Source organism: Rattus norvegicus, chromosome 11, assembly GCF_021556685.1.
Source record: "Rattus norvegicus strain SHRSP/BbbUtx chromosome 11, alternate assembly SHRSP_T2T, whole genome shotgun sequence".
Taxonomy (NCBI): domain Eukaryota; kingdom Metazoa; phylum Chordata; class Mammalia; order Rodentia; family Muridae; genus Rattus; species Rattus norvegicus.
In genome coordinates, this window is record NC_141544.1 from 77,860,156 (window position 1) to 77,872,811 (window position 12,656).

General features: G+C 44.4%; 1 protein-coding gene across 6 annotated transcripts in view; it reads right to left on the bottom strand.

The window, feature by feature from the left end:
- The window catches only part of Ildr1 (immunoglobulin-like domain containing receptor 1), a 56,367-nt gene extending 47,570 nt beyond the window's left edge, over positions 1 to 8,797 (bottom strand). For 4 of the 6 annotated variants that reach the window (XR_015632761.1, XR_015632760.1, XR_015632759.1 and 1 more), the window contains exon 1: positions 8,525 to 8,783. Coding sequence is in view for 3 of the 6 variants with exons in the window: in XM_087576221.1 (XP_087432347.1) it covers positions 8,525 to 8,591 (67 nt within the window). In the remaining 3 variants the exon portion in view is untranslated. Of the gene's footprint in view, positions 1 to 8,524 lie in introns of all 6 variants that reach the window. The other 2 variants (XM_087576222.1, NM_001127536.3) reach the window with 2 other exon arrangements.
- Between the last annotated feature and the right edge of the window lie 3,859 nt (positions 8,798 to 12,656).

The following is a 12,656-nucleotide window of genomic DNA, read 5'->3' on the forward strand; positions in this document are numbered from 1 at the left end:
GCCATTTTTTTTTTCTTTGAATCAAGGCTTTACGGTGGGGGTTGGGGAATAGATGGTATTTCCCCTTCCATATAAAGTTCTGCTTGAAGGACATAAGCTATTGTTTGTATGTACTTGGGATGTCCCAAAGGGCCTATGTGTTAAAGGCTGACTCCTGAGATGGGGAAAACTCTGAGAAGGGGAAATAAAGGTTTTCCACCACTAGGCCACTCTGTCAAAGAGGACAGACGAAGGGATGCTGGTCTTCCTCTCTTCTGAACCATCTCCCTGCCATGAGGTGAGTTTACTTGGTTCCAACACAGACACACCTCAATCCCCAAAGCAACCCTGAGCTGAAACCTCCAAGACTGTGAGCCAATATAAACCTTTTCCCTTCCCAGGCTGAGTTCCTTCTATTCCAGCAATGCAAAGTTGACCCACACAAGGTGGTAAATTGGAGCACAGAGCGCAGGTTGGGAGTATAAGGCCTGGTGCCCCACTGACGGAGGTCTGGTCAGTTAAGTGTTTGCAAATGCACAGGCACCCCAGCTCCACTCAGCAAGTTGACAAAAAGCACACAGGCTCAATCTTATCAGAGTTTATGTCAGAGTGAGCAATCTCTGTAAGTGTATTTGCAGTCAGTACTCACTACATCCCCTTAGATAACAGAGCAAATACAAGCATTAGACAGGAAGGAACAGGGAACACTGGGAGAGAAGTGTAAGTGAGGAAAGTGGTGGAGGAGGAATTAGGTCCATGCATGCAGAGCTGGGCTGTGGGGAGGGGAGGTAAGCACCAGGCTTCACTGAGGACACAGGAGACTGAGCATCTCCCACACTGTCAGACTTGGTACTGGGTGCTTTATTATCACGCATTATCTCCTTCTACCTCCGAAGAAAAAGAAAAGACACTTAGACGTTTTTTTCTATTTTTCTCAAGTTTATCAGTGGCAATCCTCAAAGGTCTGGCCTATATGTATGGCACACAGTAAGGCACAAAGGTACATTTTAACCGAAACCTCCTTAAAATCCTAAGCTCTGCACCGTTCTTATCACACCACCCTAGTTTCCAGATACGTTTCCAAAAATGGCTGAGATGTAACCTTCTCAGGCTAGAGAGATGGCACTGTGGGTTAGAGCACGTGCTGCTCCACCAGAGTCGAGTTCCCAGCATCCACTTTGGGTGAATCCTAACACCTGTAACCCTAGCTCCAGGGGATACGATACCCTCTTCTGGCTTCCGCTGGTGCCCAGACACATGGGAGCATAGATACACAGACACACATATAAAAACCGTGGAAGAAAAATATTCTCAAATTTAAAAGGCATCACAAACTTATTCTAACCATTGCACGTAGAATTTCTTTTCCTTCTTTTGCTTATTGATATAAAATAAACAAGAAGCTTCAAGCAACACAAAGGGTCAAGGTAAAAATGTCCCTCCCTGCTTGCCATCCATCTCACTGTGTGGAGGTGTCACTGTTGATAGTCTGGTGTGTGTTCGCCTTTCCATGTCTTTCCCTCACTAGTTATCATGCTCATTGATTACCAACATTGTCCTATCTTCAAATGACTGACAAATACTATGTAAGTACCTGCAGATCTGTTTGTTTCCAGTGACTGCATGAAAATCCCTCTGGGAAGTGTAGCTTATTGCAAACTTTCCTAGCAATAGGGGTTTGGCTTGTTTTTGATTTTACACTATTAGAAACAAGGGTGATGTGAGTTTCTGGAATAAATATTTTAATGCAATTATCTGTTTATCTGCACATTTTTTTATTTCACAGTGCTTGCCCAGTCAGAGGGACTAAGTTTTTTACATTTTAGTAGCTACTTCAGAAATTAAATTTATAGTCCCATAAACAGTAAATAACAATATTGTGCTTTACCATAACCTTTCCAAAAGGGAAACTTACAAGCTTAAAAAAAAATAATAATAAGGGGGAAAGTTTTTTAAAAAGGTACCCACTCAGGTAACTTGAACTTGACATCCCATTGTCTACTAGTGGGAAAGGACAAGACTTATTTGAGGGGCAAACTCTTGGAGTTTCCCAAAGTCATCTGCCCAGGTTGGTGATTCATGCCCCCACACGCTAATCTCAGAGCATATGCAAATTTGGGCCCCACCAGAAGGCACACATACATTTATTTTTGAGTGCTTACTCTGAGCCAGACACCGTTCCAGAAGAGAAGGTCTGTGCTCTTGGAACTCACCCTCTTGGTGGGGACTCAGGAATAAGCAATAAAAATAAAACCCACAGAGGCACTACCTGCCACGAGCAAATCTGGCTGGGTTTTCAGAAACCACCAGAGCTTGGAGGCCAACTCCTACCACTGGATACCAAGGAGCTGGCAGATCCATGTACCAAATGCTCCTGATGGCTCGTCTTTGATGTTTCAAATTCTAAGTCGAGCTCAAGTCCTAAATCAAGATCCTCTGTATAAACGCGGGCCTCTTTCACAGTCCCATTTAGTGGATGACCAAGACCAAAACTCAGGAACCGCCCTTAACATCTCTTTCTCCTTCGTTATTCATACACAGCCTTGCCTCGTTGGGTTTACTTATCTCTTGAGTACGCCTGGGATCTCTGTTCTTCCTCACAGCCATCTCAGTACCTCTCACTCACTGCCTCCAGCCTGCATATTGCCTTAGCTTAGCTGTTACAGTAAGTCTCTGTGGTTCCCCCAATGTATGGATTCCATAGGTGCTGTTCATCTCCCAACTTGAACTCCTTAAGATCCTCTAACAGCTCTGCATTGCTCTTAACAATAACAACAACACATGTGCATGATCATATCTCCCCCCTCCTCTCTCTCTCCTTCCCACCATGACCATCCATTTGCATCCAGTTCTTCCCTGTGCTTGTCCTCACCATTCCTATCTGATGATCATTCCTCAACTCAAACATGCCTTTGGGGAGGGCCTCCTGGTTGGAAAAAAATATCCATTTATTATGTGTTCTCCTGGTACCTTAACCCGGGTACCAGGAGAATATAAAAATATATAGGGGTTGGGGATTTAGCTCAGTGGTAGAGTGCTTGCCTAGGAAGCGCAAGGCCCTGGGTTCGGTCCCCAGCTCTGAAAAAAAAAAGAACAATATATATATATATATATACACATATATACACATATATACACATATATACATATATATACATATATATACATATGTATATATATGAAGCCTTAGTATCTGCACCAGTGTGTTCTCTCTTTAGAGCATATGAGTCTTGGGAACCAGAACCGTGACTAACTTTGTTTGCCAGCACAGGAGCCTCATATAAAATGATGTACAATGGTTACAAGAAACATGTACAATGGTTAAAAGAAAAGGAATTAACTCAATATAGGCTAAATTACTTGGAACAGATGTTTCATGTTTTAAAAGTTTATTTTAAAAAGTCAGAGTTAGCCATCAGTAGTATAGCCATACAAAAGAAAGAAAGAATGTCTGGTAAGGGGTATACCAAGCCAGACTCCTATCAGTGGAGAGATAAGGCTGCCTGTTAGTGAGCCCTGACATTAGAGGGTCTTGAATTTCATGGCGTTTATAAGCTATAGGAACTTCTTGAAGGAAGGGTTAAAGTGAAAGAGGAAAAGATAGGCGTGGCAGGCTGCCTGTCACTCTGTGCATGGAGGACGGCTGACAGGAGAGAGACAGTGGTCTTCAGGCAAGGAGCTGTGCAGACAGTGGGCTAGGGTGGCTGGCTATTGGCAACCAGATGTAAAAAGTCAAAAATAGCCAGGAACTAAGCTACAGAACCTAGTGATTAAAAATGAGAAACGGACAAAGTATCAAAATTGCAGGTCTCTTGACCGTGCTTTACCCACCAACTTTTGGAAACTCAGTAGACTGCAAGTAGAGATGGGATAATCTTTGTAGTTCTGAAAATGCACAATTTCATTTTTCTCAAGGACTTCTGAACAAAATAAATTATTATGCTGAAGTAAACCCAGGTAGAGGGTACATAATTACCCAACATTTTACCCCATTCCATTGCACTCGAGGCTAGAAATTTAACTAGCATCTATCTATTCAGACACTGAGGGCTAGTCCCCTGCTCTCGTGTGCGTCAGGTTTCAACTTCACCAAGCTAACACACTCCACTGTGTGGAATGGGGAAGGAGCACGGTGACAGCTCTCCTGTGTGGTGTCACTGTCACATACAGGGCTTCCCTGGGTCCAGACTTTCCATCTGGACTAACAACTGGAGTGCGAGTGAGGTAAGAGGAGGCGAAATGATTTCTCTTTGTGTGTAATGGAGCCTGGGAATTCTGGAAGGGATTTCAGGAGCCCTCCAGGGGACAGACAGGTTCTAAGGGATGCTCTCCCAGCACACATAACCTTTTCACCCTGAGAGGCTCAGGGTAGCGATCTACCATATTGGGGATTTTGTAAGATTTCAGCAGTTCTAAGTATGATCCACCCCAACACCTACGGGAAATCACTGATATTTTGTGGAAAGATCTGTCCCCGAGTGTCAGCTGTCAGATTTCCCAAATAGTAAGAATATGGCTGAACTGCTGACGGTTCTGTAAAATAATACAACTGGGGCCTAGCAGCAATTGCCTTTAACCCCATCATCCTGGAGGCAGAGGCAGGTGGATCTCTGTGAGCTGGAGGGTAGCCTAGTTTACACAGAGTTCCAAGACAGCCAGGGCTATAGAGAGAGAGACCTTGTCTCAACAAACAAACAAAAGCAAAACATAATAACCCCCCCCCAAATCAAAACAGAAAACCTTTTACAAAAGCACAAATGACAGGGACCCTTTTAGAATCAGAGGGAAGCTAAACCTGACTCTAAAAATGAACTCAGAGAATGGACAAAAGCAAGTGACGCTATGAGTCGATAATGCTGAATGGCTAACATGCTTATTTTAGCCTCGCTTAATATTTTACTTTAAGGAACAAGAATTGAGATATCATTTGTGTGATTAAAAAAAAATTCCTCCTAAAAATGACATCTAAGACTAGCAAAAGAGCACAACAACCGGAGGTGATCTTTACAGAGCGCAGGGCCCAGTGGTGGGAACTTCGCAAGACTCCCTGACCTCAGAGCCTTCCTCTGGAACTTCACAATTCTATCACTGGCCTGCACTGCACAACTCAGATGCTAATCAGGGGGCTGGGCTGACGCCTCTCAACAAGCAAAATGGAACAAGTTGCCAGACCACAAAGGAACTCACTTAAGTACAGGGTTTTCCAATAAACGTATTGCGATTGGAATAGGTCTTCAGAAAACCGACTTTAACGGCTCTATGTGGAGATTATCGTCTCTGAGTTTTTACATCAGTAATACTTCATGCTAGTTATAATTTTATCGGACACGGTAACAGAATTTTGTGAACCTTTTGTTTCTGTAGTATAACCCTTGCGTAGATGTGCACATACTGCTGTACTGTTACTGCATATGTAACACACATGTGTCCTGTTACTGCAAGTTGTGGGAGTTTTTGATAAGCACTGTTCTGTGAGATACTGCAAACAGGCAAAGTTTTATCTGAAGAGGTATTCTGTGGTGTTTGGTTTAAAAATAAGGAAAAAGCCAAAGGCCGGGGAAACGGAATGGACTCTTTCCTAGGACTGCTTGAGGGAATACCATGCCACAGCTATGTGTTCAAATGGAAGTCACCAAAAAGAGATGGCCTGGCTGGGTGTGCGGGCAGCAGTGGTGAAAACAGTTGAAGCAAGTCACCCAAAGTTATGAGTACGAAGAGGCAGAGTCTAAATTCTAACTTCACAGTCACTGCTATAGCTTGGGTTTGGAGTGTTTCCCAAAGGCCCAAGTGTTAAAGATTTGGTCCCAGTTTGGCACCATTGGGAGGTGCTAGAACTTTTAACAGGTGAGGTCTCAAGGAAGGTAACTGGAAAAGTGCCCTTGAGGGACACATTAGGACCCTGGTCCTATCTTGTTACTCTGTCTCTATTCCTAGCCACCTTGAGGATTTTGCCTCTTCTATCATGTGACTACCTGACCATAGCCCAGAAGCAACGAGGCCAACCAATCATGGTCTGAGAACTCTGAAACTGTGAACCAAAACAAACCTTTCCTCTCTTCAACTTGATTGCCTCTGCTATTTTGTTACAGTAACAGACGTCTCTCTGTTCCTTCGGTTTCCTAGCCACAAGGGAAGGACAAGTTAGTTTCTTTACACTTAGCTTTAAATATTCTTACTTGGGTCCAAATCACAGCTAGCATCACCCCCACGGTTAATATCTATTGAGCCCTCCTTCCTTTTGTACAAGCAGTGTATAAAGAACCTTAAAGCCTTTTAATTAATTCTTACAAAAATTTTATGAACTATTATTATCCGTGTTTACTGCAGGCTTTAAACAGTTCTGTAAATTACCAGAGTCACACAGACATCAGCTATGCAAACTCAAAAGAACATCACCTAGACCAGCAGTTCTCAACCTTCCTAACGCTGTGACCCTTTAATGCAGTTCCTCACGTTGTGGTGACCCCCAACCATAAAATAACTTTGTTGCTACCTCATAACTATAATTTTGCTACTGTTATGAATCATAATATAAATGTCAGTGGTTTTTTTTTTTGGATGGTCTTAGGCGACCCCTGTGAAAGGGTCATTTAATCTCCAAGAGAGTCTCGACCCACAGGTTGAGAACCACTGGTCCAATGGCAGCTGCAGTATTACCGATTTCAGTCCACATGTTCAGGGACAATATCTGTCAAAGTAGCTATTTCCCCTCAGAGTGCCGGGGTCTCAGACTCTCATCTATGAAATGAAAGTGAACCTGGATAACCACAGTAGACTTCACTTTCCACACTCTTGTAAAACACTGGCCAACTTCCACTTAGGGAAGACCAGGCTAGCACCACACCCTGTAATATTGTCTTGACTTAGGGTCCTAAGCTATTAACTTCGTGTGGCTGGCTCAGAGACTTGGGGCCATGCCTTGTACAGTTGGCATGTTGTGTGTGTGTGTGTGTGTGTGTGTGTGTGTGTGTGTGTGTGTGTATATATAATATATATATATATGCAGTAGTGGCTGTATTTTTTAAATGCCCATTGACAAAGTTCTTCATTAAACAAACAAAAACCTGGGCTCTTTAAAATATTTAAGGCACCAGGAGTTATAGCCTAATAGGGTCTTCATCTGCAGGTGTTCTTGTTCTGTCTAGAAGACTGCTACCTCTGAAGTCCCAGCTTGCGAAACAGGATGTCAGGGGCTGGTGAAAGCAGACCTCTGTTTTCCTAAGACAGCTCAGACAGGAATTTTCTCTAGAGCTGCCACAGACTTGAGAGGAAAAATTCATCACGCTGGAGAAAAGACTGTAGATAACTCCAGAATTCTTACAAATTTGCATTTAGGGTCTAAGCTGGTTAACTATTCTGCTGGCATTTGAATACCTAAACTCATATGAGCCTTCGAATGCTTCTTGTCCACTGTGTGCTCAACGTCTAGTCTTGTTAGCTTTAGACAATTTGTAAAACCCCCGTCTGGCCGAACAAGTTGAAAGCCAGCCTGCCTCAGGAATGCTGACTTTTCTCGGTTCCCTACCCTTTTGCAACCCTCCCTCCTTTTATTCCCAGCATTAAGCTCTGGTAGAGTCTAGTTTCCGTGAGATTTGATTACATCTGAGCAACTCTCTAACTAGCTCATAGAAAGGAAATTCTGCCTCCATTTTCATATTGCATCTGCATGAATGAACCATACGAGCTTCCAATTGGTCTGTGAGCAAACTGATTATTTCCAAAGGGGAGCAAGTGGGAAGTGAGACGATATAAAACTGGGTGGAACGTCCAAAGAAATTAAAATTCTTGTTTGCAGAGTCAAGGCCACATGCTAATGTGAACAGAGACTAGAGAGCCCGCCCTTCTCTCTCCCTCCCTATTCCGCCTCACAGATAAGACCTCTGCCCTGTTTCCAAGAGATACCTCAAGGCATGCAAATTCCAAGTGAGACCCTTAGTGTGAAGTACAAAGAATGGTTTTGGGACAGCGGGTGACTAGGCAACCAGAGGGGCTGATAATGAGGGGAAAGGTGGACCCAAAAAAGTAGAAAAATGACAAATGGCAGGTACTAACGGGTAGCCTGAAAAAGAGACTCAAAATTTTGCCCAACACTGCTTCATACACACTAACGACGCAATCTCACTTGTCAGGAAAGAATAAATAGACTCTGGGCCAATATGGTCGCCGCATCTACACTCTGAAAGCGAGTACGACATGGGGTAGGGGACGAGGAAAGGGGTATTAAGAAGTTTAGGAATGGTGATTTTGTCTCTCTCGATTCAGTTTTAGCCATCAAGTATCTAACGACACCTGTTGGAGCGTAAATCCAAAGACTGAGGTTTCTTTTCAGTTGCATCTGTTTCCGAAGGCCTGGGCTAATAGAGGAAGAAAACAACAGGTTCTCACTGGCGGACACTCGATCCGGCCCCTGCACCTCCCGGCGCCAACAGCTACCGGAGTGCAACGCCCTGCAGGTGGCTGGCTCTGCAGGGTCAGGCAAATGGCTTCCTGTCGCGCTTGGCCCCGGATGATATCCCCCCCCCACCCGCATTTTTTCAGGGCTCACCTGCTGGGAGCCAGGTGAAAAGGAGCAGGCCAGCAACTAGCAGCCCGCAGCCCATGCTGGCCCCCATTCTGGCTACAGAGGCTCAAGGGCCCCGGGGAGCCGCGTATTTCCTCATCTGACGCCAGCTGGGGACACGCATCTCCGAGGAGCCCGCAGGTCTAGCAACACAACCGGATCGTCCCCTCTGGTCCCCACAGGTATGGCCCAGCCCACTAGTACCTGAGGCTCTCCAGCTCCGCCCCACAGCCCTGGGCCGTCTGGGTTTCCTGCTCCGCCCTGGCTTGGGGACCGCAAGCCTCCGCCCTACCTGTCACAGACTGGCAGGTGACCCATCTCCGCAGGAAACAGAGCCTCTAGCCACCCGTTCCGCCTGTGCGCGGAGAAACTTGTCACCGGCTCCTCTAAGTTCTAAGTCACCCTCGCCCCTTGCAATTCTTCCTCTCTGGTTCTAGAGATATATGGCTGCAACTTCTTGGAGAGTAGTATTTCTCGGGGTCTCTCTCTCTCTCTCTCTCTCTCTCTCTCTCTCTCTCTCTCTCTCTCTCTCTCATACTGAAAATACACTTCTGGTGTTTATACAGAATGTCTTCTTGACTTTATTTTTTCCAAAATAAATATTCTAAAAGGAAGAGCAAGAACCAGAGATCACAAATTTATTCTTCCACACTTATAAAATTAACACACACTCACAGGAAAATAGAAAAGTGTAACGGAAAGAGAAAAACCCTCTCTCACTTGTACACAGATGCGATTAAAGTTGATGTGTGTTTCCTTAGGTTTTCCACCCATCTTACCTTGTAGCTCAGCAAACATGGGCAGATCTCAGGTAGTTCAAGACCAAGGTTTAGACCTTGTGAGGACAACTAGTTCTCTCTTAGCCACCATAACCAGGTAATAATCCCAGTCTCTAGTGTTCCTTAGGACACAAATTCCATGGGAATTTCTAACTACTAAAAGAAAGGGAAGAAAGGAAAACTGGCCTTATGGAGCCAATCAAGACAACAACTTGGAAATTCACATACATTCTGGACGAGGTAAATAGCCAGGCAGTTTACACACCTTTCCCTTAGAGGGGTTTTCATCGTCTTCCCTATATTCTCCTGTAAAAAGGTTGTCCTTCCTTCCATCCTCCCAATCCAGCCTCCCTGCCCATCACCTTCTTCAAGGATAGCATTCTGAAGTGCCATTAAACAGGTCTCAGTGGCCCTAACCCTGGTCACTGACAGGATGCGACTATTACTTCTTGTAAGCACCTCTCTTGTCCTGCTTCTCTTTCCAGGGCATTCTCTTCACTTTTGCAGCTAGTGTTCTCCATCCCATTCCTTCCCAGAGAAGCGTACTTGTCCTGGATCCGTGGAAACACACTCCACCACACACATACACACACTCCTGGGCTAGTCCTCTGGGCCCCTCGGTGGGCCTCTTCACTTTAAATGTCTTTCCTATAGTCTCTTCCGAAAAATAGGAAGTAAATTCAGGAAGTATGTGGCCTAAGGCAGGTTGTGAAGAGTGTAGGAGCCCTCGGTTCTCTCAAGAAAGCACCGGGGCAGCAGGAGGAGGCATTACTCGGCAGGGTGGGGGTGGGGGTATTCCATACGCTCCAGAGCCCCTCCATATGTTCCCAGGAACACTGGTCATGTCTCGCATTCTCCATGCTCGTTCCACAGGATTCTAACGGATAATAATAAGTGGGACTGGGGCCGGCTGAGCCACGGCCTAACTACCAAGGCCTGAGCTGGAAGCCATCATTTATTATCACCTTCCTTTGAAACTCTGTCCACAAAGCATTCTGGAACTGTGCGTTTCCTGAACACGGCGCATATACATCCATATTTAACACTGCCGCATTTATTTTTTAAATGTATTTATTGAGAATGAAAATTGTCTGACCCACATTCAAAAGCAGAATCGTGTAAGCAAAATCATGTACCGGATGCTCAGGGCTAAAGTGGTTGATCAACACTAGCATATAGACTGTTGTTAGGGTTTAAATCTTGGCCTGTGCCCAGACAGAACACACCAAGACAGCATGGTTCCACGTGGAGAGGTTTTATGAGAGAAGAAGAGGAGAGGAGAGGAAAAGAGGCCGGCCATGGGCACGTGGTGGGAAGGGAGAAGGGGACAAGAACAGAGAAGATCGAAGAGTAAGAGAGAGAGGAGGGGCAAGCAGCCCCCTTTTATAGTTGGGCACAGCTGGCTGTTGCTAGGCAACCGTGGGGCGGAGCATATCTGGCTGTTCCCAGGTAGCTGTGCGTGCGGGTGGAGCTTAGTATACCAACAACTGTGTCTTCTGCATTTTTGGTATAGCTAGACCTACACCAAATAGCTAATACCTTCCAGGAAGATAGTGCTTAACAAATGTTTGCTTGGTACTATCTGTAGGTCCTAGAGGTCCAGCTTGTCTGGGAATACATAAATTAAACATGGCCAGACTCACCAACCGGAAACATCAGAATGTACAGAATCCATGGCATGAGGAAACAGCTGAGCTGAACAACGCGGACTTGAGTTTTGCTTGGCTACTGTGTTAGAAAACCAATCACGTTCCATAAAGGGCTTTGTTTGAGCAGCAGAAGAAGCACAGCTTTATACAGTAGACAATGAGTGTAGTGTCTGAAGTTGGGTGAGGCATGAGCGGGAGAAAATTTTAGAAAGAGAAACTTGGCAGTCACAAGAAGAATGTCAGGTAAGCAGGTGAGAGCCGCCACCTACAATAAGGAGACTGGTTAGGAAACTTACTGTAGTTAAGATAGGAAACACCAAGGCTCCCAACCAACCATTGCTCTTTAAGTCATAGGTGAGTGAATACCTGGGCAGATACAAGAAGGTAGAAGTGAAGAGATCAGTCAGCATAGAAACTAAGAAAAGAGTACCGGTTTCTGCCAGGAACTCTGGATAGGTAGTGACATACTTGAAGACTACAGACGCACAAAAAGCATAACAAGGTTTTAATTATTCAGATGCACGGCCTTAAAAGTTCTTTCGGTTAGACACCTTCATTAAGTGGAATTGTCTGAATGAGGTTGGTATGAGCTTGGTAAGTAACCAGGAAGGTCTGAGTCAGTAGCGGGTTGAGGCACCTATTACTGGATGTAACGAAGTCAAAAGGCAGTGTGGTCCAGTAGAGGGAATTTTAGAGCAAGTGTGTGAGCAATCTTTACTCCTATTTAGCATCATACTGGACAGCAGCACAAGGAGAAATAGTAAAAAGCCTGAAAGTGAAGAATTAGTTACAGTTTCAGGATTATCCATATAGAACAACAAAAAGAATCAGTATGTTATACAATATTTGTTGTTGTTTTTCTGAGACGGGGTTTCTCTCTGTAGTCCTGACTGTCCTGGTACTTGCTATGTAGACCAGGCAAGCCTCAAACTCAGAGATCCACCTACCTCTGTCTCCAAGTGCTGGGATTAAAGGTGTGCACCACCACCACCCAGCAAGAATCTGCAAATTTTATAAAAGGCTGACAAGAGAGGTTGCTAGAACAAGGTCAGTACAGTAACGTTACTGAAGTTTATATATGTCAGCAAAATACATTTGGAAGATACTATTTTAAAATATACATTTATAGTAGAAAACTTACAGTGGAAAACAACCTAAAGGTAACTGGAAATAAAATCCACAAATACGTGGAATATCTTAATTAAAATCTTAAGCACTTAGTGAAAACTTCTTTTTTAAGAACAATAACTCCAAAAATGTGTTTTGTTCGTAGAGAAGAGTACTCAGTATGACCAAGGATGATCATCCTCACTAAGTCAGTAAATTCTATATGGTTGTAGTAAAATATCTGAAAACAATTTAAAGAATTTTACAGATTCTTTCTAAAATTGAATAGAGATTAGAGGCGGTTAATTACCCAACATGTATTTAAAGAAGGAGGAACTAGGGGAATTTTCTGGACCAGACATCAAAGCTAAAAGCCTGACCAATGAGAACAGTATGGTGTTGGATAAACAGACAAAGCAGACATAAAATATTACAGAAATATCCGCCATGCGAATTGAGATAGATGCTCAGGCATTTGAGCCCTTGGCCCCTAGTTGGTTTGCAAAGAGTGTGGGGGAGGTGAAGCTTTGCTGGAGCTCCGCTTGTCATGCCTACTGCTGCCACACCTCCCCACCACAAAGG